The sequence below is a fragment of the Phyllostomus discolor genome, chromosome 9, assembly GCF_004126475.2.
Source record: "Phyllostomus discolor isolate MPI-MPIP mPhyDis1 chromosome 9, mPhyDis1.pri.v3, whole genome shotgun sequence".
Lineage (NCBI taxonomy): Eukaryota > Metazoa > Chordata > Mammalia > Chiroptera > Phyllostomidae > Phyllostomus > Phyllostomus discolor.
The window spans coordinates 97554284-97578122 of NC_040911.2; the positions used below are offsets into that span (position 1 = coordinate 97554284).

The 23839-nt window shown below is 50.0% G+C and overlaps 1 protein-coding gene and 1 pseudogene across 1 annotated transcript; both read left to right on the forward strand.

Moving 5' to 3' along the window:
* The first annotated feature begins 314 nt into the window (after positions 1–314).
* On the forward strand, positions 315–631 carry LOC114507044 (annotated as a pseudogene).
* An 8337-nt stretch (positions 632–8968) lies between these two features.
* Positions 8969–23756, forward strand: RNF114 (ring finger protein 114). Its single transcript, XM_028524346.2, has 6 exons — positions 8969–9142; positions 12819–12969; positions 15043–15149; positions 15513–15627; positions 20559–20666; positions 22042–23756. Exons 1-6 carry the CDS (start codon positions 9003–9005, stop codon positions 22105–22107), a joined length of 687 nt encoding a protein of 228 aa, XP_028380147.1. The 5' UTR covers positions 8969–9002; the 3' UTR covers positions 22108–23756.
* Positions 23757–23839: the final 83 nt, after the last annotated feature.

Here is a 23839-nt window from a genome sequence, read left to right on the forward strand (position 1 = left end):
ACTGGTTCTGGGGGCTGGGGCAGGGAAATTGCAGTGTGAGCCTGGAACATCTCATTGAGCCAGAAAATAAGGAAATGCCACAAGAATAATGGGACGTGTCAAAAGGACATAAAAGCCAGGTTGGAGACGTCCTAGTGGCCAAATCTGGGACAATGTGAACGTTGACATAAATCATGATAGTATCAGACTATAATACCTCAGCGGGGAGGGAAGGGAGAGAGAAACCATGATCCCATACTGATACCAAACGTGAAATAACAATGTAAAATGCCGAGTTTGGCTTCCACCGCAGCAGCCACTGAGGAGCAGCAGCCATGGCTCTCTGCCACCCCATGGCTATGGGCCTCAACAAGGGCCACCAGGTGATAAAGAATGTGAGCAAGAGGAGGCGCGGCTGCCACCGCGGGTTCCTCACCAAGCACACCGAGTCACGTGGGACACGATCCGAGAGGTGTGTGGCTTTGCCCCCTGGGAACGGCTCGCCATGGAGCCATTCAAGGCCTCAAAGGACCAGAGGGCCCTGAAATTCATTGAGAAAAGGGTGGGGACGCACTTCCGTGCCAAGAGGAAGAGAGAGGAACTGAGCAATGTCCTTGCAGCTCCTAGGAAGGCAGCAACTGAGCAGGACTGAGCCCCAACCCCTCTGTGTAATAAACCCTGGGGGGGGGGGGGGGGGGGGGGGGGGTGTGTTTGCCAGAGGAACGTGTCCCAGGGCTTTGTGGCCCTGAGTACCAGGTCTGACCCCTGCGCTCAGGACAGATGAGGAACAAGCAGTTCATCTGGTTAGAAATATGAGTGCAGGGCGAGCTGGGGAATCGGGGTGACGAGATCAGCCCAGTCTGTCTCTGAGGACCTCAGATGTTAGGTTGAGCCTGGCTCTGACCCTGTGGCACCTGACAGCCACTGAAGGTGTGTGAGCAAGAAAGATGGTGACCTCAGGCCTTGCTCTCCAGGCCAGGCGTTTGGTGCTGGGAGGCAACAGGCTATGGTGAGTAAGAAATCAGCATTTAAGGTCCCTAGAAGCATGGCACAGTGGAACGGAAATGACACTACAGCCAACAGACCTGGGTTGAAGTCCCTGGGACAGCATCTAGTAGCCCTCTGAGTTGGGCAAGCCCCTCTAAGAAGTTGGACTCTGAGGCCAGCATGCCTGGGTTAAACTTTGGTGTTTGCGGTGTGTAACGACCTCCCTGTGCCTGAGTTCATCTGTGAGATAAGAAAGGTAACAATAGTACCTAGTTCCATACAGGTTACGCGATAGTCCAGGTGCACGCTTGGCATAGTACATTTACGCATTAGCTATTATTGACGGTCCTTTTTAATTAAACGCAATAATGCAGAGAAAGAACACTCAGTTCCTGGAAGGGAGTAAGCCTGCAACTAACGTTGTCCATGATGAGGAGCATTGCTGTATAACATTAACTTTCTGGGGGCTCAGAACTCTGTCTGGTTCTCAAAGCCCAGAATGCATTCTGACCACCCACTGGTGGAGGCAGGGCTGGGGGCAGTTAGTAACCCCGAGGAAGGCTTGTCTTCAAATGAAAGCTGGCACAATCAGCCTTCTTCACAAGCAGCAAGCAAGCCCTGCCCTCTTATTCTCTCAAAATAAACCCAACTGCCAACCGCTTCGAAGTCTTCCCGTCTGCCGAGGGAGACAACTGAAAGTCTAAAGGTGACCCAGCAAGCTGAGGGCTGTTTATTATCAGATTCCACCCAGCCCAGGCCAGCTCCTAGGAAACACAACTCGTGGGGTTGGAAGTGTCAAAGGCTCAGCCAGCACCTCATCCGGATGATTCTAAATGGCTCCTGAACACAGTAACCCGGAGGTTATGAGCTCCTGGGGTGCAGTATATTGGTCTCTTAAAGTGTTGGGTTTCAAAGGACCGTGTCTGGAACCAGCCATCTTTGTCCTTTCCTTGAGGCGGGCCAGAGAGAGCTACACACGGGTTGCCTTTGTTACAAAGCAATGTCATTCCCAGGCAGGAAGGCCAAGTAGAGTCTGAAGCTAAAAGGCCTCAGTTCAGACCCCTGCTCTGCCACTTTCCGGTTGTGTGACTTTGGACATGCTCTCCCAGGTGGGGCTTGATTTCCTTATCAAGGATTAATTGGAGTGAATACTCCCAAGACCGAGTGAGAGGTTCAGTGAGCTAATTCGTGTTGGCAAGGATGTGGAGAAGTTAGAAACGGTGTACACTGCTGATGGGAATGCAAAATGGTGCACCTGCTGTGGAGAATGGTATGGTGGCTCCCTGAACAGTTCAACGTAGAACTCCATATGACTTAGCAATGCTTCTCCTAGGTATCTACCCAAAAGAATTGAAAACAGGGGCCGGACAGAACGTTGTACACTATCGTTAACAGCGGCATTCTTCATAATAGCCAAAAGGTAGAAACAACCCAAGTATCTATCGACAGACGAATGGATACACAAAATGTGGTTATACCCATACGTTGGAATGCCATTCATCCATAGAAGGAAGTGAAGTTCTGACACATGTGACCGCATGGATGAACTTGGAAAACGTGCTATGTAAAAGAAGCCAGCCAAGAAAGGACAGATATTACAGGACTCGACTTACGTGAAATGTCTGTAGTTGGCAAATCTGAAGAGACAGGGAGCAGATAAATGACATGGAGGCTGAGGAGCAGGGAGAATGAAGAACAATTGTTTAATAGGTACGGAGCTTCTGTGTGGGGTGGTGAAAAAATTTGGGGAACAGACAGTGGTGACGATTGCACAATATCGTGAATGTAATTAATGCCACTGACTTATACACTTTTAAGCGGTCAAAACGGCAAATTATATATATCCACAATAAAAATATATATATCCATAATAAAAAACATTTTGAAAATGGTATGGTTTTTTAAGGAAACACACACTGAAGTATTTAGAAGTAACGGGAACATCATGTCTACAACTTACTCTCAAATGTTTTGGGGAAGAGTATACATACGTGCATATATAAGTGTGTATGTGTGTGTGAACATACATATTAGGGAGATGAAACAATAAGGCAAATGTGATGAAATTGGGGGATCTTGTCAAAGGGGTCTCTGGGAGTTCTTTAAAATATTTTTACAACTTTTCTGTAAGTCTAAAATTATCCCAAAACAAAAAACTTACAAAAAGAATGGCCTCAGTGTAAAATGACATTTCATCTCCTACAACCAAAGAATAAAAAAGACAACCTAATAAAAAAGGAACAAAAGACTTGAACACTCTCCAAGGGAAGACATACCAATGGCCAGTGAGCATATGAACACGTGCTCGGCATCATCCATCATTATGAAAATCAAAGCCCCGAGCCCTGCCTGGTGTGGCTCAGTGGATTGAGCACAGCCTGTGGACCTAAAGGTTGACAGTTTAGTTCCCGGTCAGGGCTCACGTCTGGGTTGCAGGCCAGGTCCCCCCGGTCAAGGGTCTTCGGGAGGCAACCGATTGATGTTGCTCTCTCTCATCAATGTTCCTCTCCCTCTCTTTCTTCCTCCTTTCCCCTCTCTCTAAAAATAAATAAAATATTTTTTTAAAAAAGAAAATAAAATGAAAGCCCCGAGATCCCACTGCACACCTGCTACAGTGGCTAAAATCAAAGCGGCAGACACCCAAATGCTGGCGAGGTTGCAGAGCAGCGCGGACACTGTTAGAGGCCGCGGACAATATCGGGAACATGGTTTGGTTTGGCAGCTTCTAATAAATTCAAATGACCCAGCAATTCCATTTCTATATGTGGATACTTAGGGGGTTTTTTCGTTCTGTTTTGTTTTGTTTAGAGAAAGGGGAAGGGAGGGGGAAAGAGAGGGAGAGAAACATCAATCAGTTGCCTCTCACGCACCCCCGACCGAAACCTGGCCCACAACCCAGGCATGTGCCCTGACTGGAAATCAAACCTGTGACCTTTCGGTTTGCCGCCCGGGACTCAGTCCACTGAGCCACACCAGCCAGGACAGATACTTAGGGCTTTTTTTCATGTCTTACTAATTGTTATGACTTCACTCTGTTATTAGCCAATGTCTCAAGTCCCAATATGTGCAGTTTGCCACTGACGGTAGTGGATTGAAATCCTTATTTCAATCGGCCTTGATAATATTCGTGGTTCAGTTCTAGTTCTTGTCAGATCATACTGGATCGTTGTTTTTACCTCGTTATGTGGCTGATCCTTGATCTGATACAAACTGTAGAAATGCTGTGTGAAAACAGTGAGCTGGCACAGTAACCGGTAAACTGCTCCGTTTACGCAGCCATCCCCCTGTGCCTTTCCGGTTTGTCCAAATCACTCACTGCCAATCCCAATAGAACTCCAGGCACGTAGAAGCTATTGATCAAACGAGTATTTCACGTCAGTGTTACCCATGTTAAAACTCCTTGCCATCCAGGGCTACGTCCCTTTTAGTTTCATTTTTTATTTCTAGGCCAAGAACTGCAAGCCATAAAGGGCAGGGACAGTAAACCCTTCAGGAGCTGGAGAGAGTTTGGGAGGCAGCACTCACCTAGTCGGACCAGGTGAGTCTCTCAGGTACTCGTCTGCCCCCTACTGGCGCCCATGGCTCTTACCAGTTTGAAATCCAACTAAAATTATTTGCCCATACAGTAGTAAGTGTAGTAATGTATAATGGTGTAAATTCTGCTTTCTTTAGATAAGCATAGTAATAAGTTGCCCACGTGGCCGGAGGCTGAGAGATGGGGTGTGAGGGGTACATGATTTGAGGGCTGGAGTCATAGCTCATCATCTCATGTCTTCTCCCACAGGGCCTAATGCAATATTCTTTCACTTTTACTTAAAAAGTGATGTGGAAAAGTTCAGAAAGTACAACAGGCGAAAAGTTTAGACGACTCAAAGGGGAAGAGAACGAAAGTAAGTCTGCCTCCAGGCTCAGAACCCAGACCCCAGGCCCCCAGGTTCCCTTCCTGATGATAAACGCTGGTGCCGGGTTCTCAGCTTCTCCCCAGCAGCGTCCGGAGCCCCTGTGCCCGGGACTTTCCCAGCTTTAGCACTGAAAGCTTGGCCTCCTGGGAAACCCCCGACATCGGCTCCTCATACACAAACACATGCCAGTGACACCCCCCAGCATCTGGGTGTCATTTTAATTAAAATATAGTTCAAAGATCATTCCATATCAGCCATATATTCATTTAACAAATATATTTGGAGTTACCTACCACACACTAGGCACTGTTTTAAAAGCTAAAGATACAGTAAACAGCCCTGGCTGGCGTAGCTCAGTGGATTGAGCTCAGGCTGTGATCTAGGCATTGCAGGTTCGATTGCCAGTCAGGGCACGTGCCTAGGTTGCAGGCCATGACCCCCAGCAACCGCACATTGGTCTCTCTCTCTCTCCTTCCCTTCCCTCTCTAAAAATAAATAAATAAAATATTTTTTAAAACTTAAAACAATAAATTAAAAAAAAGATACAGTAAACAAAATGGATGAAAAATTCCTCTCCTCATGGGGTTGACATACCAGTGATTACATCTATTGTGTATATTGAATCTCTTTGCTACTGCGACCAGTGCTGCCCTGGACATCGTGTGTCCGTACCGTTTCCACCCATGTGAGTAGATCTATAGCAGCACCGTCCACAGAACTGTCTGTGGCGATGGACATGTTCTGTATCGGCTGTCCTGATATGGAGCCACCAGATACATGTGGCTGTTGAGCCCCAGAAATATGGCTAGTGAGACAGAGGAATTGAATTTTTTAAAATTTATTTTGTATTGATTTATTTTAAATAATCCTGGGAAACTTGCTTTTTTTGTTTTAAAGATTTTGTTTATCTTATTTTTAGAGAGAGGGGAAGGGAAGGAGAAAGAGGATGAGAAACATCAATGTGTGGTTGCCTCTTGTTCGTCCCCTACTGGGGACCTGGCCTGCAACCCAGGCATGTGCCCTGACTGGGAATCAAATCTGCGACCCTTTGCTTCACAGGCCTGTGCTCAATCCACTGAGCTATACCAGCCAGATTTTAGAGAGAGAGGGAAAAACACATTGATTTGTTATTCCACTCATTCATACATTCATTGGTTGATTCTTATTTGTGCCCTGACCAGGGATTAAACCCGCAACCTTGGTACATCAGGATGTGCTCTAACCAACAGAGCTACCCGGCCAGGGCCAGTTTTGTGTTTTAACCTAGGGAAATCACCCACTAAAAAGTTTGTATTAGTCATCAGTTGCTGCATAACCAATGACCGCCAGCTTAGTGGCTTAAGCGGCACACATTGATTATCTCACAGTTTCTGTGGGTAAGGAGTGTGGGCCTGGCAAGGCTCACGCACTCACACCAGAGCAAATCTCCTTGCAGCTTTCATGAGGATCATTATTTAGTTGAAAAACTTTTATTTTAGTTTATTTATTTTTAGAGAGAGAGAGGAGGGAGGAGAAAGAGAGGGAGAGAAACATCGACTGCTTGCCTCTTGCAGGCTCCCAGCTGGGGAGCTGGCCCACAACCCAGGCATGTGCCCTGTTGGGGAACTGAGTCAGCAGTCTTCCGGTTGGTAGGCTGACGCTCAATCCACACAGCCACACCAGCCAGGGCAAAAAACTTTTCAAAGCATCAGTCACCACCCACCTATCTTACTGTCTATTACCACATCTTTCTCCTTAGCACTGTATCTAATCTTCCCTGGACTCTGCAGAGGGCCTGGCACACAGTAGGCCTACAGCGACTCTTCATTGTCTGAATGAATGAGTCTACCTTGGCAGTAAAAATCAAGTTTGCAAAAGCTTTGAGCAGAACCTATTCCCCCATTCCAGGCTCACAGAACCCCAAGAATAGCCTGGCCCATGTGGGCAAACCTGGGAGAGGCTGCCAAAAACTAAAGGAGAGAAGAGACTTGTGGGAAATATTTTCCTAAAAAAATATTAAGGGGGAATGGGCAGAGGAAGTTTCATTCATTTGACACACATTATTAGGTCGATTGTTGCTGAAAAATAGTGAGTATGGGTGTGGGGAGGAGGAAGGACTGGCTATATATTTGCAAGCTGAGAAAGGGATAATGGGGACATTGTCCCTGGGGATGCCTCAGGAAAACAGGAAGGGATGTAGCACATTGGGCCTAGTCTCGGCATGGATGGGGGTTAAAGAAAGATAGTACGGGCTGCTGGCACTCAAAGTATGGCCCCCAGTTCTGCTGCATCAGCCTCACCTGGAAGGTAATTAGAAATGCAAATCCCCAGGCCACGCCCCAGACCTACTGAAGTACTGGATCAGGAACTCTGGAGGTCAATTCCAGTAGTCGGTGTTTTGAAAAGCCTTCCAGGTGACTCTGATGTACGGGCATCCGGAAGAGTATAGGAGCCAAAGCCAGAGTGCATGTGATGGTCAAATCCTGACTCTCATTTTCTATCTGTGTTAAAAGGTAATTCAGTCTCTCTGTGCTTAATTTGCGAAGCTGTAGAATGGAGATAATAACAGAACCGAAGGTATAGGTTACTGTGAGGATTTGTTCAAGTGAAGTGCTTGGAATAATAAGCAGCCAAAAAACATTCACTATTAATATTATGTCACTCCTGTCCTCTTGTCTCTGCGACTCAGTGCATAAACTAGTAGAAAGTTCAAGAGCTCAAATGGGGCACTCAGTGGATTTGCAGCTCAGCTCTGGGGGTCCCCTGCTCATCCCCCCATCCTCACCCCCACAGCATCTGGCATCAGGAACAAGGACAACAGGAAGGCTTGTAAATACCCACAGCACACCTCTGCCACCCACCCCCTACAAAAAGGGGGAAGAGATCAGGTGAGTGAGTGCCTAGCAGAGGAACAGGAAACAGAACCAGGGGGTATAAACATTGGCCCCTTGGGCTGCTGCCTCCATGCCAAGTTATTTGTTGCAAGATGCCCATGTGGACAGCTAAAAATAATTCTCCTGCTGCCACCAGGTCAAGCAAAACCAATCCAGATGAGTGTAAAGGGGACAAAGAAAGCACAAATTTGCATTCAATTAACCTTGTTTAACCAACATGGTTTATTTTTCCCATGCAGACTCCTTACTGTGAGGCCTACGGTGGCATTTCAGGTGGAGGTTTAATTGATTATAAACTTTCCAGGTTAAGAAAACCATGTAGAATTGTCAGCACAGACCGCCTTTTGAAAAAGATGTCTCTTTCGTTAAATGGGCTATGTGTAAGGGTCAGTTGGGTGCAGTAGAAAGTGGAGAAAGTTGGGATTCAAAACATCTGGGATGTAGGCCTGCTCCTGTCTTTGAGACTGAGTTGAGTCTATCTCTTCAGGCTTCAGCTCTCCCGTTTATATGGAGCGGGAGCTGGACCCCAGCGCCAGGAGGCACGTGAACACGAAATTAAGCAATGTTGATCCAGGGAAGGAGACATGCTCCCCGTTACTTCCGCTTTCAGTAGCAAGTCTCTGTGTGGTGATAGCCTGTCTTCATCACCTTTCTAATAATGGCTAATCTCTTTTTTCCGCGTCAACAGTACTCAGCATGAACTAACGATATTATTTTATTTCCATTGTATTTTTACAGCTCCCTTGTAGAAAGAGGCGATACTGGTTTTCTGCTTGTAGCTCAGGAGTGTTATCAAATCTCCCTTTAAAATGTGTTTGTTAAAGTTTATTTATGTTTTCTTCTGTTTTAAATTTTTTCTTTGCTTTAAGTCTAAAGAAATCAACTGGTTTTGAAGAGAAATGTTAAGTAATAGTGCATAATTAAATGCTAAGTAATAGTGACGAGTTAAATTTACTATTTAAATTTAAGCAGAAAGCCGGCTCCAATTTTGCCGATCTCTAAATCCGTTTTCCACATTTTCCAGATTTCCCTCTGCCTCTCCTCTCTCCCTTCAGGGTTCAGGGTGCCAAGTGGCGTGGCTTATCCATTAGCCCCGCCCCCACTCCTGTGCACAGCCCATAATCCACGCCCCTAGAGACTCCACCTCCCCCAAGCCCCGCCCCTCCCCGCCCTTCGCGAGCGCTGGCTGGCCGCCTCCGCCCCGCCCCTCGGGCTCCTCCTTCTTGGCCGTCGCCGTTACGCTGCTTTCCGTGGCTGCAAGATGGCGGCGCAACACCCGGACCCTGAGGGTGCTACGCCGGTGGCAGGGCCAGCAGCGGCGGCCGACCCCCTCGGCCGCTTCACGTGTCCCGTGTGCTTAGAGGTGTACGAGAAGCCGGTGCGGGTGCTCTGCGGACACGTGTAAGCGGCGAGCCCGGCCCTGGGCGGGGGGCGCCTGACTGGGAGGGGAATGGAGTCGAGGAGAGAGGCCCCGGGGACCGGGAGGGTCTCAGGCGGGGGCCAGAGGAGCGACCTGGAAGGGCCTCTGCGTAGGACCTTCCCGGGCTCCTGACGACCCGTGGAAGTTGTAGGGCGCTCGTCTCCCGCCCCCTTCACTCCCGACTGTCCCGCCCTAACGATGAGCTCCCACTTTGTTTCAGGCGGCTTGTCAGCTCCTTCCCGGGGGTGATGGCGGTGTCACACCCCGCTGAGCGCTAGGTGGGCTCCGAAGTCTGCCCTCGAGAGCCACAGTTTCCCTTGAGTAGTGCGTACGTCGCTCCTAAAGTCTAGTACGTCTGGCGTCATGCCGCCCGCTCTGCCGAATGATTCTGATGTGCGCTCAAGTTGCAGAAACGCTGAGCTAGACTAAAAGAACAAAAGGGAGATCTTGGTATGAGTCCGACCAATCTGCCCTTCACTGTGAAAGGGGTTGAGAGGTGGCAGATAGGGGCTGTCATTCCTGTGTACTTGGGTGCGGGTATGTTTCATGCTGTTTGAAGTTAAGCCTCCTGGGCCTGCATTTTACAAATAGACGTTGAGACGACGGAAGGAGGTGTGTGCGAAGATGTCAGTACCGGCCCTGGGCCGGGGTAGGCCTCTTAAGTTGGGCGGGATTTTGCATCTCAGCCTTGCTCCATCAGACGCAAAAACAAACACACCTAAGTTGAAAGAACTGTGCAGAACTTGGCCACTTGCTCCACGGCCACCCTCAATGCCTATCATGGGCACCGCTTTGGCGTTGGTCTTAGGACCTTTTACTGGGCAGTAGGCACAACAGGCACCTGCAGCCGTTTTGCAGGTGCGAGTACTGAGGCTCATCGTTGTCTGGCTCTTCCCAGAAGGACACAGGCATCTGTTGGGCAGCCTAGAGAACAGTTGGCACCTGGCAAAAGCTCCCCAGCCACGTAGACTGCCGTTTGCTTCTTCAAGTACATGAAGCTTGCTCTTTTTCCCCGCCCCACAAAGATTTTATTTATTTACTTTTCAGTGAGAGCGTGAGAAACTGCTATATGCAAGAGATTACATGGGTTGGTTGCCTCTCGCAAGACCCCAGCTGGGGTGCCTGGCCCACAACCCAAGCGTGTACCCTGACTGGGAATGGAAGCTGCCACCTTTTGGTTTGCAGGCCGACGCTCAGTCCACTGAGCCACACCAGCCTGGGCATGAAGCTCTTTCTAGCTTTGAGCTGTTCTGTTTGCAGTTCAGTTAGCCTGGAATGCTTCCTGTCCCATCTGCACCTCCTTCACCACTGCCCCAAATCCTTTTCAGACTTCAAGTCCCGATGTGTAGCCTCCCTGACACCATCCCCACTTAAATTACCTCCAGTTTCTTGCACAGGGTAAACGTTAGGGCCCCACAAGCTCCAGCCGTGTCTGTTTTGCCCTGTCTGCATCCCCAGTGCTCAGCACAGTGAGCATCCATCTTCCAATCTTACGTTCAACAGACTAAATGTTTGTGTGCCCACTGTGTGCCAGGTTCTTGGGGCATAGCAAGAAATAAGGTGGTTCTGCCCTCAGAGTTCACAGCTCAGCAAATGTTCAGACTAGTGGGAAAATTCATTGTGCAGTGGGAGGGTATTAGGAATCAGACCTGGAGTAGGGAGGAGGTAACGGATGAATAAAGAATCTTGCCCCAGCAAAAGTTAAGGTTTGCTTGAGCCAGATGAACCTTTCCTAAGTCAGAGGTCAGGGGCAGTACTAGGACTCAAACCTTGACTTTTTTCTGTGCTCGCCATACTAGTTCCACGTGATCATCAGTTCCGTGTTGATTGGAAAACACGTGGATGCGCCTCTCTTGAGTCCCCTTTAGTGCCAGCCCAGTGCTTTCTGTTCTGCCTGGTTGGTTTTTGCTAACTTTTGTAACTTGGAAACTTGAGCATCACCGCAGTTCTAGCTGGATGGAGCATTAGGTTTTCATAAAACTTTATTTCAAGCCTTAAATGACTATATCCTTTTCCAGTCCAGTGGAATACAGCTGGAGCAGGGCAGGTGGCTGGGTGCCCAGGAGAAGGGACTTTCTGCACAGCACTGTAAAAAAAGAATAGGGCGGAGCATCTAGAGAGCCGAACTAGAAAAGGCCCATGCATAGGAAATGGAAACTGAAAGCAGGCTGTTTTGTTGGGCATGATTCATGGCCCCAGAAGTCTTCCTTTCTGCTTTTAGGACGCCCCCCTGCACTTGGTATCATCTGTGTGTGGAGCGCTTTGCGCCCGGGTCTGTGTTGCGCTCTCCTTGTAATTTTAGGTCTCAGCTCAAATGTTACCTCCTTAAAGAAGCTTTCTGTGGTCCACCCCAGCTGATCTCATTGCTTCATTCCCCTTCCTGTATTTAATCACTAACTAACTGAAACGACATCTGTGATTTTCCCCACCCTGGATCAGAAGCATTACGAGGACAGGGACTTAGTTCAGTTGGACATTGTGCCCTCAGTGGTGAGTCAGTAGACCCCTCCCCTTCTCCCTGCCTGGTCTAGAATTTGCCTAGGAGAATGTCATCTAGCTTAAAGACCAAGAGGAAGAAAATTTTTAGGCAGTAAAAAATTTTCCAGTGTGCACATAGCCTTTGATTATTAAATCCTGCCTTAAGTCTCTCAGGTGGGACAGGCAGCTGGGTATTTTCATGCCTCGTTATCCATTCTCCCTGTGTACTTTGTCTCGGCATCACCACCTGCCTAGGCTGAGGATAGAAACCTGGCCATCTGCGGCTTTCTTGTTTTCTCCTCCAGACTCTGTAAGTCACCAGTCCTACTGCGTCATTTCCTGGGCTCCTCCTCTGTTGCCTCCGTCGGGCCCTCGCAACCCTCTGCTGTTAGCCATCTGTCTGGTCTCTCCTTCGAGTTCCCTCTCGTCTTTCCTCACCTAAAAACAATTTTTAAACCAGCAACTCTGTTGTCTGTGATAATCCCAGAGTTATTTTTCTAATACTGGGATTTGGTCTTGTCGATACTTTGCTTTAAACACCTGGGTCCCCATTGCTCATTAGGAAAAGCGGTAGGCTTCTATCTCCTCAGATGTGTCATGAGTTTTTAACTCTAAAGGTCTGGAATATTCGTCCATTGCTCTCTGTCAGCTGAACTGCATCTTTTAAGGTTCTTTCACAGACGCTGCCTCTGAAGTCTTCCCGCCCTGCCCGTAGGTCCCAGCGAGTTGCTCTTGTGTTGGTGTTTCCTGCGTGCTTTGCATTCTCCTCTAATGGTAGCAGCCCTTGCCTGGGGTGCATTTCCAGTGTGCTAGGCACGGTGCCGAGGTCTCCCAGCACCCCTACAGGTGGGCGCTGCTCTCTCCGTTCCACAGAGGGAAAAGCGAGGTGCAGGAGACCCCTCAGGGCTGGGGGCTGAGGTCTGAAGACTGCCCACACCTCCTTTTGCGTCGTACCCCAGTAGTCTGCCTTTGTTTCTCTCGCTGGGCCTGTCTGTCCTTTGCAGGAGCCGTTCCCCCACCCTCATTTTCCTGGCATAGGGGGCCTCAGTATTTGAGTGAGGTTTAGGGAGTAAGCTGTCCCTAACGCATTACTCATTGATGTCTTTTTAAAAGTGTACCCATTGCTGTTGTCCCGTCCGCACAATGCATGACTCGGGTTCTCTGTGTGTCTTGTTCTAGCTTTTGCTCTGCATGCCTGCAGGAATGTCTGAAGCCGAAGAAGCCTGTCTGTGGCGTGTGCCGCAGCCCTCTGGCGCCGGGCGAGCGAGCCACGGAGCTCGAGCGGCAGATTGAGAGCACAGAGACTTCTTGCCATGGCTGCCGTAAAAATGTATGTGGAGGGAAACGGGAGAGTCAGCCTGCCTGTGACGAGATGGGGTAAAGTGCAGAGCTGTCGCCGCGTGGCGTCTGCGGTCAGAGCGTGACCGGACGCCGAGTAGCACGAGTGCATGCCCGTTCTCTGTGGCAGTGGCTGCGCTGTGTCGTTTGTGACCTTACTGGGTTTGGGGTTTTCTGGGGGTTTTTTGTTTTGTTTTTTTAAGTTGACTTAGTGTATTACATATTTTCGCCTTGAAGATCATAAAAATCAGTTATCTCAGTTTTTCCTATAAAAGACCCATTTTTCCAAAGCATTATGCAGAATTTTAATTGGAATATAGTGACGGAATAATATCTCTTAATATTTTAATATAAAACTAAATCAATGATTCAAAAAAGTTACCTGCTGCAGTTAGCCTGAGAGGAGATTTAAAACTCTAGGTCATTACAAATATTAAATTTAATCAACTTTTTAGCACTTGACAGAGAAGAATCATGATACAAAGGCCAATATGAAATACTTGATTATAATAGCAAGATCTAACACTTGAGATGCACCCATGTTCTTTTGTATAATCATGTTAGAGCCAAGTGTGTTTATTTCAACATCTATTATAACTGCAAAAGAGAAATATTTTCCTGTTTTCCAAGAGATACACATAGGCTTACTGGTTTTTGCATCACTATGATTTTGTTAATTCAAAACCACACGGTACAAAAACGCAAAACAGCGCAGGTTTGTTCCCCGCTCCAGAGATTGCCTCTTCAAAGTAGTTCGGTTCAGAAGGCTGCAGAGTATTTTCTGCCCTTTGACAAACACAGAGGTAGGGTTTTCACAAAACAGAGTCATAATCTATATTTCTACAACTTTTTTTTGCCTTGGAACTCTTCTCACTAAGGGACAGGCGGACAGCCTAGCGCATCAGTTCCATCACTCCGGCACCTCGGTGCGGCTCGCCGTGGGACGGGTGCCCCTCAAAGTCTCCTTCCCACGGGGTGATTTAGCACGAGGGGTACACAGTGGGCACAGCTCCGAACAGGGCTGTTTCCGGTCCGTGTCGGTCGGGAGCCCTGGTTGGCAGCTTGAAGTCAGATACTTTAGCTGGAGGTGAGGCAGAAGCATCTGGGTAAGCCAGAACTCAAATACTGAAGTTTGGGCTTTTTTCCATATGTTTTTGATTTTCTCCATTTTCAAGATTAGTGATTGTATTGCGGTGTATCTTTAAAAATGTTTTTATTCCCTGCATCTCCCCTCTCCCTTCCTTCCTTACATGTCTTCTTCCTTTCTAGAACACCTGTGGTGAGGCGCTCTGTGGGTTTTTTCTCTTTCTATATTGCAAAGACTAGATTTCATAGAAGAAACAGAATTAAGATTTAGGGTCTTTTTAAAGATCACTCGTCACAACCTAACGACTTGTACCGTAACTGGGATGACTAGCCTTTACCCCTTTTGTGTCCATGGCCACTTTTCCCTGCTGCACAGGATGGAGTGTAGCTCTTGGTTTGCTATACGGAGATGAGTTTAAATGCTAATGTGTAAAACTTTAAAGGCTTCCCTGGCTCTGGAATGTGTCTGTGAGCAGAGAGCATATTGTGAGTAACACGGACCTCTAGGAGAGTTAGTATAGAGTGGAAGCAGATGTCCTGATTTGGTCAAGTAAAATAATCAGTCTTTTTTTTTCTTTTTTAAAGATTTTATTTATTCTTAGAGGCGGGGAAGGGAGGGAGAAAGAGAGAGAAACACTGATGTGTGAGAACATCAATCAGCTGCCTCTCACATCTGCTCCCTGACCAGGGACCCAGCCCACAACCCAGGCATGTGTCCTGACTGGGAATTGAACCGGTGACCTTTTGCTTTGCCGGACAATATCCAAGCAACTGAGCTACACAGGTCAGGGCACACCAGTCTTGACCTTAACAGAAACCCTGCAACAAACAGTCAGAGATTCAGCACAGCCAGGGCACTGGTGAGAGTGTTTGCCAGGGTGGCACAGGTCTACTTTTCATCTCGTCCTTGCTTTGGGATGATGTTGAGCCTGGTACCAGGTCCTGACTAACTTGTGGCTTCTGATTCTTCCTCTCCAAGTTCTTCCTATCCAAGATCCGGGCCCACGTGGCTACCTGCTCCAAATACCAGAGTTACATCATGGAAGGTGTGAAGGCCACCACCAAGGACGCATCCCTTCAGCCCAGGTAAATGATTCAATCACTCCTTTAGGTCGAGGTCATCTTTTGGTACAGAGACAAAGGACGCTTTGCGTGTTCAGGGCTGAGATGTGGGAGTTTCAGAAAGCGGAGGTGTGGTCGCTCTGCTGGCCAAAGCTGATGCACGTGTCTTTATGGGGGTGGAAGGAGCAGGCCTCTCTGGTGTTCGCATCAGTACCAGCTGTGCTGGCCAGTCATTTTCAGAACACTGACCTGACGCTGAAGCAGCCATCACGGTCCTTGTCATAGCCGTTCAGTGAACTGGGCTCCTTTTTGGAGGTATGGTGGCTGAAGTTGCGTGGAATGTACTCACAGAAGTGCTGTTCTTTTTTCTGCCTTTTCATCCTCCAGGAACGTCCCAAACCGCTACACCTTTCCTTGCCCTTACTGTCCCGAGAAGAACTTCGATCAGGAAGGACTTGTGGAGCACTGCAAGTCCTCCCATAGCACGGACACCAAGTCTGTGGTAAGGGGAACTTGTAGAAAAATATGTTTATAGGGAGGAAGTCACACTTACAGAAAAATTACAGGATTAGTGCAGTGCACTCTCATGTATCCTTCACCTAGATTCTCAGATTAGTAACATTGTACCTTGTTTGCTTCGCTGTACTTTCTACAAACAAATTTTTGCTGACCGTTAGAGAGTAAGTTATAGATGTCATCACCCTTTGCCCCTAAACACTTCAGCATCCATCTCCTCAGGAAAGAGCATTTGCTTTAAAAAAATTAGCTTTTTTGTGTTTAATTGTCACACTCAGGAAAGGTAGCGTCGAGACAGTCTGACATCTGCTGTGGACTCACGTTTAAATCCTGGCGTTTTGTGATGTTCTTCGTGCCAGTCTCCCCGGCCCCTCGCCCTGGGTCTGCGTCGGGTTCAGTTGTCACGTCTTTGCGGCCCTCAGCCTTTCTCTGTCTTTCTCGACCTTGACATTTTTAACCAGGACAGGCCGACTGTTTTGTAAAATGTCCTTCAATTTGGGCTTGTCTACTTCTTTTCTTTTTTTTTAAAGAAACAGTGACAATAATTGTGATCATTTTTAATTCATATTATTGCAAAGTATGGTACTAGTTTTTAAATTTAATTATTTCTTATTGCATTTTTTTCTGTTACCACTTATCACCCTTATACTGCCTTCCCCATTGGGCTTGTCTGCTTCTTCATGCTCAGACGCAGGGACGCTCCGTAGTGATGTGTCCTCCAGGTGGCACGTCAGGGATCACGCCGTGTCTGTTGGTCCTGTTGCTGGTGTCGTCAGCTTGGATTCCTTGGTGTCCACCACGTTTCTCCTCTGTAAAGCTGCTGCCATTTTCCTTTTGAGAGTAGCTTTTTCATAGCTGTGGAGAAAGCAAATTTAAGCTGAAATTATTAGGAAAGTGCTTATCAGTCCTTTGACGTTTAATCATCACAGACTGACACTGTTTGTTTGTTTGTTTGTTTGTTTTTTAACAGTGACACCCAACCAGCTGAGCTGCACCAGTCAGAGCTAGTTTCTTTTGGGGGGCGGGGGTGGGAGGGGCTTGAATTTGGTCAGTCTCAGCAGTGTCACCTGTCCCTCTTCCTGTGACTGACAGACTAGGGTCTTTTTTCCTTCTTCTCTTCCTTCCTTCCTTCCTTTTTTTTTTTTAAACAGACTAGGTCTCAACACAGCTTCCTCTATAGTTTGTTTCAGTTTTCCCATTTATCTCGAACTGCTTCTGTGGAACCATGTACGCAGACCTGTGGGCAGCCTTCAGCTCCATTGCTGTAAAAGGTGGTGCACGAACAAGAATCTTTGTGAGCATTTGCTGAGGGATTAGGCCTTGTGGCATTCTGTATTTTTGTGTTGGAAATCTTAAAATCCACCTGGCCTTTTCAGGAATATCTTAAATCTCTTGACTTTATCAAATTCCTTGTCAAGCCCAGATTCTGGTCAGTACAGCCACTTTTTTCTCTGAGCTCCCTGGGTTCTCACCGTTGTGCTGCAACAGACTCCACCAGTGAACCTCTCCTGTCTGCGCCCTCAGCTCCCGTACTAGGGCACTGGGCTGGCTGGGCCCGCCGCGCACCCCGCTTGCAGGAAGACCCTGTTGCTGCAAGGCAGGCAGTGTCTCGGGGCTGTTCTCTGCCTCAGTTCCTGCCAGAAGCCGTTCTCACCCTCCCTACAGATACACTGGATCCTGCTTTTAAGGAATTCAAAGCATTAGGTGTGCTTTCCTTTCTTCTCTCTTCCTGCTTCTATCGCAGGAGCTCTCTGGTCCGCCTCCGAGGTCACCGAGGGGCAGCTTGTGGGATAAGTCTGGCGTGTACACATTTTAATTTCTTTCACCTTTAAAAATCAGAACATTTCCAATCCCGATACCCTGCACTGGAGAAATGAGAAGTTCTGGCAAGAGCCGGCTGGCTTTGCAGCTGCTGCCCGCTCTGGACGGGTGGGGCTGGTACCCGCTCTGCCTTACTCCTGTGCCTTTCCGGCCTGGTTCCTGTGAGCGCTTGAGTCTGCAGCCCTCGTGCCTTGTCCTTACCATCCCCTCTTGTGCTGAGGGAACGGCTGCTTTCCAAGGCTGACTCGTCTCTGCCTCTGTCCTCAGGTCCGAGCAAAGGGACCGGACTGGGGCCTGGCCCGGGGAAAGGCTCCCTGCTCCTCAAGATTCATCGTGTTTCTCCTCTCACCTTCTCTGCCTGCTCCTTCTTCCTGTTTCCCTTCGCACACACCCGGGTCTTCGTGTCCGACTGGTGGGAGGAGCGTCTGAGTCAGCTCTCCTTCTCCATCGCATTCCGTCTCTCTCTCCCCTCCGGCTGGCGGTCTTCCAGTGGCTGCCGCCGCTCCGCACCCTATCCTTGACTTCCTCTAGAGTCTGGCTTCCACTCCTGCCGAGTCGTGTTCTGTGATCCCAGCTGGTCTCCCTGAGTCCTTGTTTTCTGTCACCTCCTGGCAATTTTTAGATTTTGTTCTTTGTCTGTAGTCAGTTCACTGTGTGACAAGTGAACTGTACAAACCCCCTCCAGCCCCTTCCCCTGGTTCTTCACTTCCCGCTACACCCTCAGTTGTTCCCAGTGGTTTTTATGTTCCTGCCATTTATTCTGTGTTTGGATATGATAAATGCTTCACGTCACCCCTTGCCATTGTGGTGTAATGGAAATGAATGCAGTATCAAAGTGAGACACCGTACCGTGGTGGCCGGTCAGCCAGGTACGGGAGCTCAGCCACAAAGAGTCGGCTGTTCTTACTCGGAAAGAAGTAGCCGAGTCGTTTGATACTAATACTCGTCTTTCTAACGTATCTTTATCGCGTAGCCAACTTGGAAGTCTCTCCAGCTGGATGCCGACCCGGGATGGTCATCGCACCTGCTGTCTTACTGTCCCTGTGATTCCAAAATAGATGCACAGTGCATGTTCTGTGGCTGCACCCGGCGAGATGCGGGGCCCCAAAGCCGGGTTGTCAGCTCCTCCTTCGGGAGCTTTGAGTTGTGGTGCCGGAGACCTAATGACTGTCTGGGAGGGCAAGTGTGCGGAGACAGACACACGCCCCCCGCACCTGCCCTCGCTGCCCGTCTTCCGTTCTGAAGTTAGTCAGAGAAGCACGGCTATTTTGGTCATTGTGAAAACCGAAACGGATGCTAAGTAAAATGATAGAGACGCTCTACTTCCTACCACCGTCTCTCCTGCACTCGTTTTTAGACGCGAATAAGAGACCGTTGTGCCACCCAGGTTAAATGGACTGCCCGTGTCGTGGAGCCAGGCAGGGCCGAGCCAGCACTGGAGCCTGGTCCCCAGCCCCTAACCCAGTCCTCCCTTCACGTCATCAGAAAACGCCTCTTTGGGGCGCTCCTGGGCGTTGGAGTGGTCTGCGGATGTGGAGAAATACCCCTTATGTGTCCCTCTCTTCATGCGAATGACAGCTCATTACTTGGAGGCTGTAACTAATGTTTTTGGCCACTGTTCCACGTCAGTACTTGTAAATCTGTCTCTTTTAATGAGCTTCATAATTTCCATTACTTTTCCCATGATTTAGTTGGTCCCTTATCGATGAACGTAAAGGTTAGTCCCAAATGACATCAGGAAATTTGATTGAGGACGGGATATTAAATGCTACTAAAGAATTATTATCGATAGGTGGAATAGTGGTGTTGTATTTGTAGAAGGACATACTTATTTTTAGGACTGTACTGAAATAGAGGTGACATGTGTTTTATTTTAAAGTGCTTCCTTTTTGCTGAAATATGTAGGCAAACTTAAATCTAGGTGTTTAGGGATAAGGGCTGGTTTGTCAGACTATTACCTACTTTTCTATAGGTTTGAAGTTTTCCATTGTAATTTTAAAAGGCTGCCATAAATTTTAATGTATCTGTGCCTGTGTTTATGTTTGTCTGTGAAATAAATTCTTAACTGTGGATTGATTTGGTTGGAGGTTAATTGTACGTATAATTTTGATCGATATTGTTGAACTACTCTGGTTTCTGGTACTGCAGCCTAATTTCTCTCTCCCTCCCCCCTCCTTTGGCTTCCTGAAATCCCTGTGATTGTTCTGTATCTGTCGAAACCCCTCTTCCTTCAGCCCTTGGCCCTCTGCTCTGTTTCCTCCCCCTCTGTAGAACGCCGAGGCCGTCAGGGTTTCAGCACTTCCCTCGGGAAGCCGCCTCCTTCCCTGTCCCTTGTCCTACTTGTGCTCCATCCAGCTCCGGGCACCTCCCCTGCTCCCCTGCTCAAGGGGTCTTCCGCCGCTGCAGACTCCTTTCTTGCCTGCCCGCTTCGTCAGCTTCGTTCTCGTAAACGACGGGGTTCCCTCTCTGAAGCCCGACCACCGGTGCTTGCTGCTTCTCCGCCCGGCTTCCCTCTGCCCGTCTCCGTGAATTTCCCCTTCTAGCCACACTCCTTGGCCAGTGCTGTCTGCATGCAGTGCTGCCTCCTGGCCTTGCTCCTTGCTACTGCCGCCCCTCTTCTGGGACGCCTGTCACGTTTTGTCGTCCATCCCGATACCTCCCAGTCTTCGAAGCCCGAGCCAACCCCTTGTTGGAGGGCTTTCAGCCTGAGCCCCTCATCTGAGTATTTACTTGTAGAAAAGGAGCACATTAGGCCGTGTTTTAGCTTCCTCGGGACACTACACATCTGCCATTTCTTGGTTTTCTTTGTGTCTTGGATAGCTGACACATTGTTCTGACCACGGTAGGGGATAAGAAAAGGACGGTATCGTGGCCGAAGCCTATACCCGCCCCTCGTGTGTTTCACGAGTCAGATGACGCGTGGAGACTGACAGCGTTTCCTGGGGGTGTCAGTGTGCACACGAGGGAGTGACCTGGCCCTGGACCGGCGTGGCAGGACAGCTGCCCTGGAAGAGAGGGGCCGGACCCCAGCCACAGAGGGAGGGCGGGCGTCGGCGCAGACGCCAGGCGCCTGAGGCCGTGCTTCTCTGTTGGCAGGTTTGTCCCATCTGTGCCTCGATGCCCTGGGGAGACCCCAACTACCGCAGTGCCAACTTCATCGAGCACATCCAGCGGCGGCACCAGTTTTCTTACGACACTTTTGTGGTGAGTGGAGCCCGGGCTCCGACCCGTCCCTCCCTCCCTCTTTCCTGGGGGACCACGGGCCCCACTGCTGAGCTTTGTCCCTGAGGCGACGGGTTTCCCGGAAAGGCAGCTGTGTGGCCCGTGAGCCAGGTGCACGGCCACAGATGCCCCGAGTGGTGCTGAAGAAGATGAACTGGCCAGCTGTCCAGACAGGGGCACAGCGACCGCTGGCCCCTGGGTCGTCTTCCTTCCCCCAGTTTTTGCCCACTTTCTTTTGGTATGTGCAGTTTCTGCCTGTTACAGAACCAGGTTTGGAATTCTCTCTTTTTTTTTTTCCCCATTGATTTTAGGGGATGGAGAGAGAAACGTTGATTTGTTTCCACATATCAATACGTTCATTGATATTCTTGTATGTGCCCTGACCCGGGAGCAAACCCACAACCTTGGCATATTGGGACGTTGCTCTAACCAGCTGAGCTACCCGGCCAGGGCTGGTTTGGGGTTCTTAAGCTTAGATGCCCATGGGGCCAGGCAAGTAGTGGAAACGGCCCCCGGAGGATTTTTAGGCTGGACTGCGTGTGTCCCAGTTCTGCCATCAGCTCCAGCTGCTTGTGGTCATGTGGAGATAACGGGCACAGTATTGCCCGTCTCTGCCGCCCGTCTCTGCCACCCGCCTCGACCCCGAGAAGCCGGAAAGCAGCATTTCGTGAGAAGTATAACACACTTGTTCTTTAAAGTACTTGGGGCCACACAGAGCACACCCACTAGCCAGACGCAGTCGCTGGGTTTGTGTCTCCTCTCACAGCTGTGTGGTTTCGAGGGGCACACTGTCGTCTCGGCATTCTAGTGGTAGATGGATTGGCCAACTGCCTGGAGTAGCCTCTTACTTATACACGTAAGTGTCGGGTTGGAACTTGAGAGTATTCAGTCTGAATGGCTGTGTTGCAGGACCGAGAAGGAAGGCACGGCTCTTCCCTCAGTTGTCACAGAGTGTGTGTTCACGGTCTGATACAGTGTCTGACATTCAAACTTGAAAATAACCGTCGTCTTCGTTAGTGCTGTAAAGATGAGTATCGTGACTGGATAGAACACCGGCCTCGCCGGACCAGACAGGCTGGTTTCACTGCAGCGCGCTCCACGTTGGAGCACGGGGTCTGCGCCGGGTCCGCCTGGGTGCCCGCCGGGCCTCAGAGCCCCGCCTGGGGGCGCCGTCCTGGTTTGCACCTGCACCTGCACCGTCGGGACGAGGCAGCAGAGGCCCCGCGGGGTCGGGCAGCGTGGCCGGCCGTGGAGCTGGCAGCTGTCTCTGGGCCCCGTGCTCGGCCGTCCTGCCCCGACAGAGAGTAAGTTTTTGTCGCCACCAACGGGCTGAGGCGTGTCTGTGCTTTGCCCCCAGGATTACGACGTGGATGAAGAGGACATGATAAACCAGGTGCTGCAGCGCTCCATCATCGACCAGTGAGCAGAGCCTCTGCCGGCCGTCCCGCGTTCCAGAGCTTCCGTTCCGTGTTACGTGTGAAACGATAAATGTCCAGCAGACCTGGAGGTGGGCCCTGGCGTTAGGACGGGGCCGCTTCTAACAGGGAAGCAGGGCTCCAGTTCACAGTCCTCCTTTCCTTGGGGCTCCCCCCTGCTGTCAGCCCCATTTGCCGCGTGTCTGTCACTGCTCCTCACCTACTTCCGGTGCCCCGGCTCCCGGAAGAGAGCCCCGCCCACTTCCCCACCTGTCCCGTCTCACGCCCGTTCCTCTCACCCAGCGCTCACCTCTCAGGTCCTCCGAGCCAGCCGGACCTTTCGTGGGTCATGAATAGCACAAATGAGACGAGCGTCTCGCCCCCTGGGCCCCGAGGGGTGTGGGCTCTGGCCGCAGCGCCTCCAGCCAGTGGCGGCCCCTCTGCGCCGAGGGAGTTCCCGCTGGCCGCAGCTGCCGGGAGCTGGGGTTCCCTCCCAGCCCTCCTTTCCACAGTCCCGCTGGGGGGATGCCCTGGGTCCGCGTGGTCTGACGCCGGAAGTTTTGATTGGCGACACTTCCCTGCCACTCCTGCGCACCCTCAGGGTGGACTGGTTCGGTCTGCAATGCCTGCATTGTGCCTTTTCAGGGTGCGGCGCGACCGCGTGTTCTCCGTAGAAGTAAGCGTGTCTAGGTTAGAAACTTAGGTTCAACTCCATGTCTCCACACGAGGGGAAGAGGGTCAGCCAAGAGAGACAGAAAGACCGTAGCTTTTTCCTCACGATTTTCAAACTAATGAAGTATTTTCAAATGACTGGGTCGAGTTTACCTTTCTGCTTGGGAGCCTGCTCACATCCGCGCCCTCGGGGCGCAGAACGGAGTCTTCACACGAGTGAGGGGGAGTGAGGGGGAGGGGGTTCGGGGGCCAGGAGGGCGCCCGCTCTCCTGTCCCGGGTTGGTCACCTTAGGTCACACCGAGCACGGCTTTTCTCGCAGAGGGACCCCTGTAGGGCCCCCACGGGACACGGCCAGAGGCACGGCCTCCCCTGCGGGCAGTTGTTAGTGGGAACCGTCTCCTGGAAACGCCCTTTGGCAGCGGCTCGAGAAGCTGGAAGTCCATCCTGTGCTGCAATAGGAGTGACCGCCGGGCCGGGCTGGCCGGCAGGTCCACAGGAGCAGAGCCTCTCCGGTCGCCCAGGGGCCTCTGGGCTTAGGTTTGCTTCTGCGCATCCGACCTCTCTAGTCTGGTAGGGGAGTTTCCTCTGGCCAGCGCTTTGGGCCTGCGCATGCGAACTGCGGGTGCCCAGTGACCGGCAGAGAGGGGGCCTTGGGGACAAAGTAATTTTTCCTGATTGCTCTTTCTTGGGAGGGCCCAGATGCAAAGGTTGGCTCCCTCACCGTCGTTTTTGAGGCGTTCGTTCACTCCGACCTCCCTGAACTGGGGTCATTGTGGTGTAAGCTCAGAGGGGATTGAGCAGAACCTTCATTTGCGGGAACTGAAAGCGTGTGTCTGTCTCACTGGTGGTGCCAGGAAACTGAGTTCCCTGTATTAAGTGCACTTCATGTATTTCTAATAAGATGACTTTCCAGAAAGTGAAATTTGTTATGTTCTGGCTTTTAAAAGGTGAAATATAAATAAATTTCATAATTTATCCAACTGGTAAGCTGCGGTGCCTGCTTTCACTCCACACTCGTTCCCAAGTAGACTCACTAAATGTTCCTAGAATTGACATGGAACTAAAAT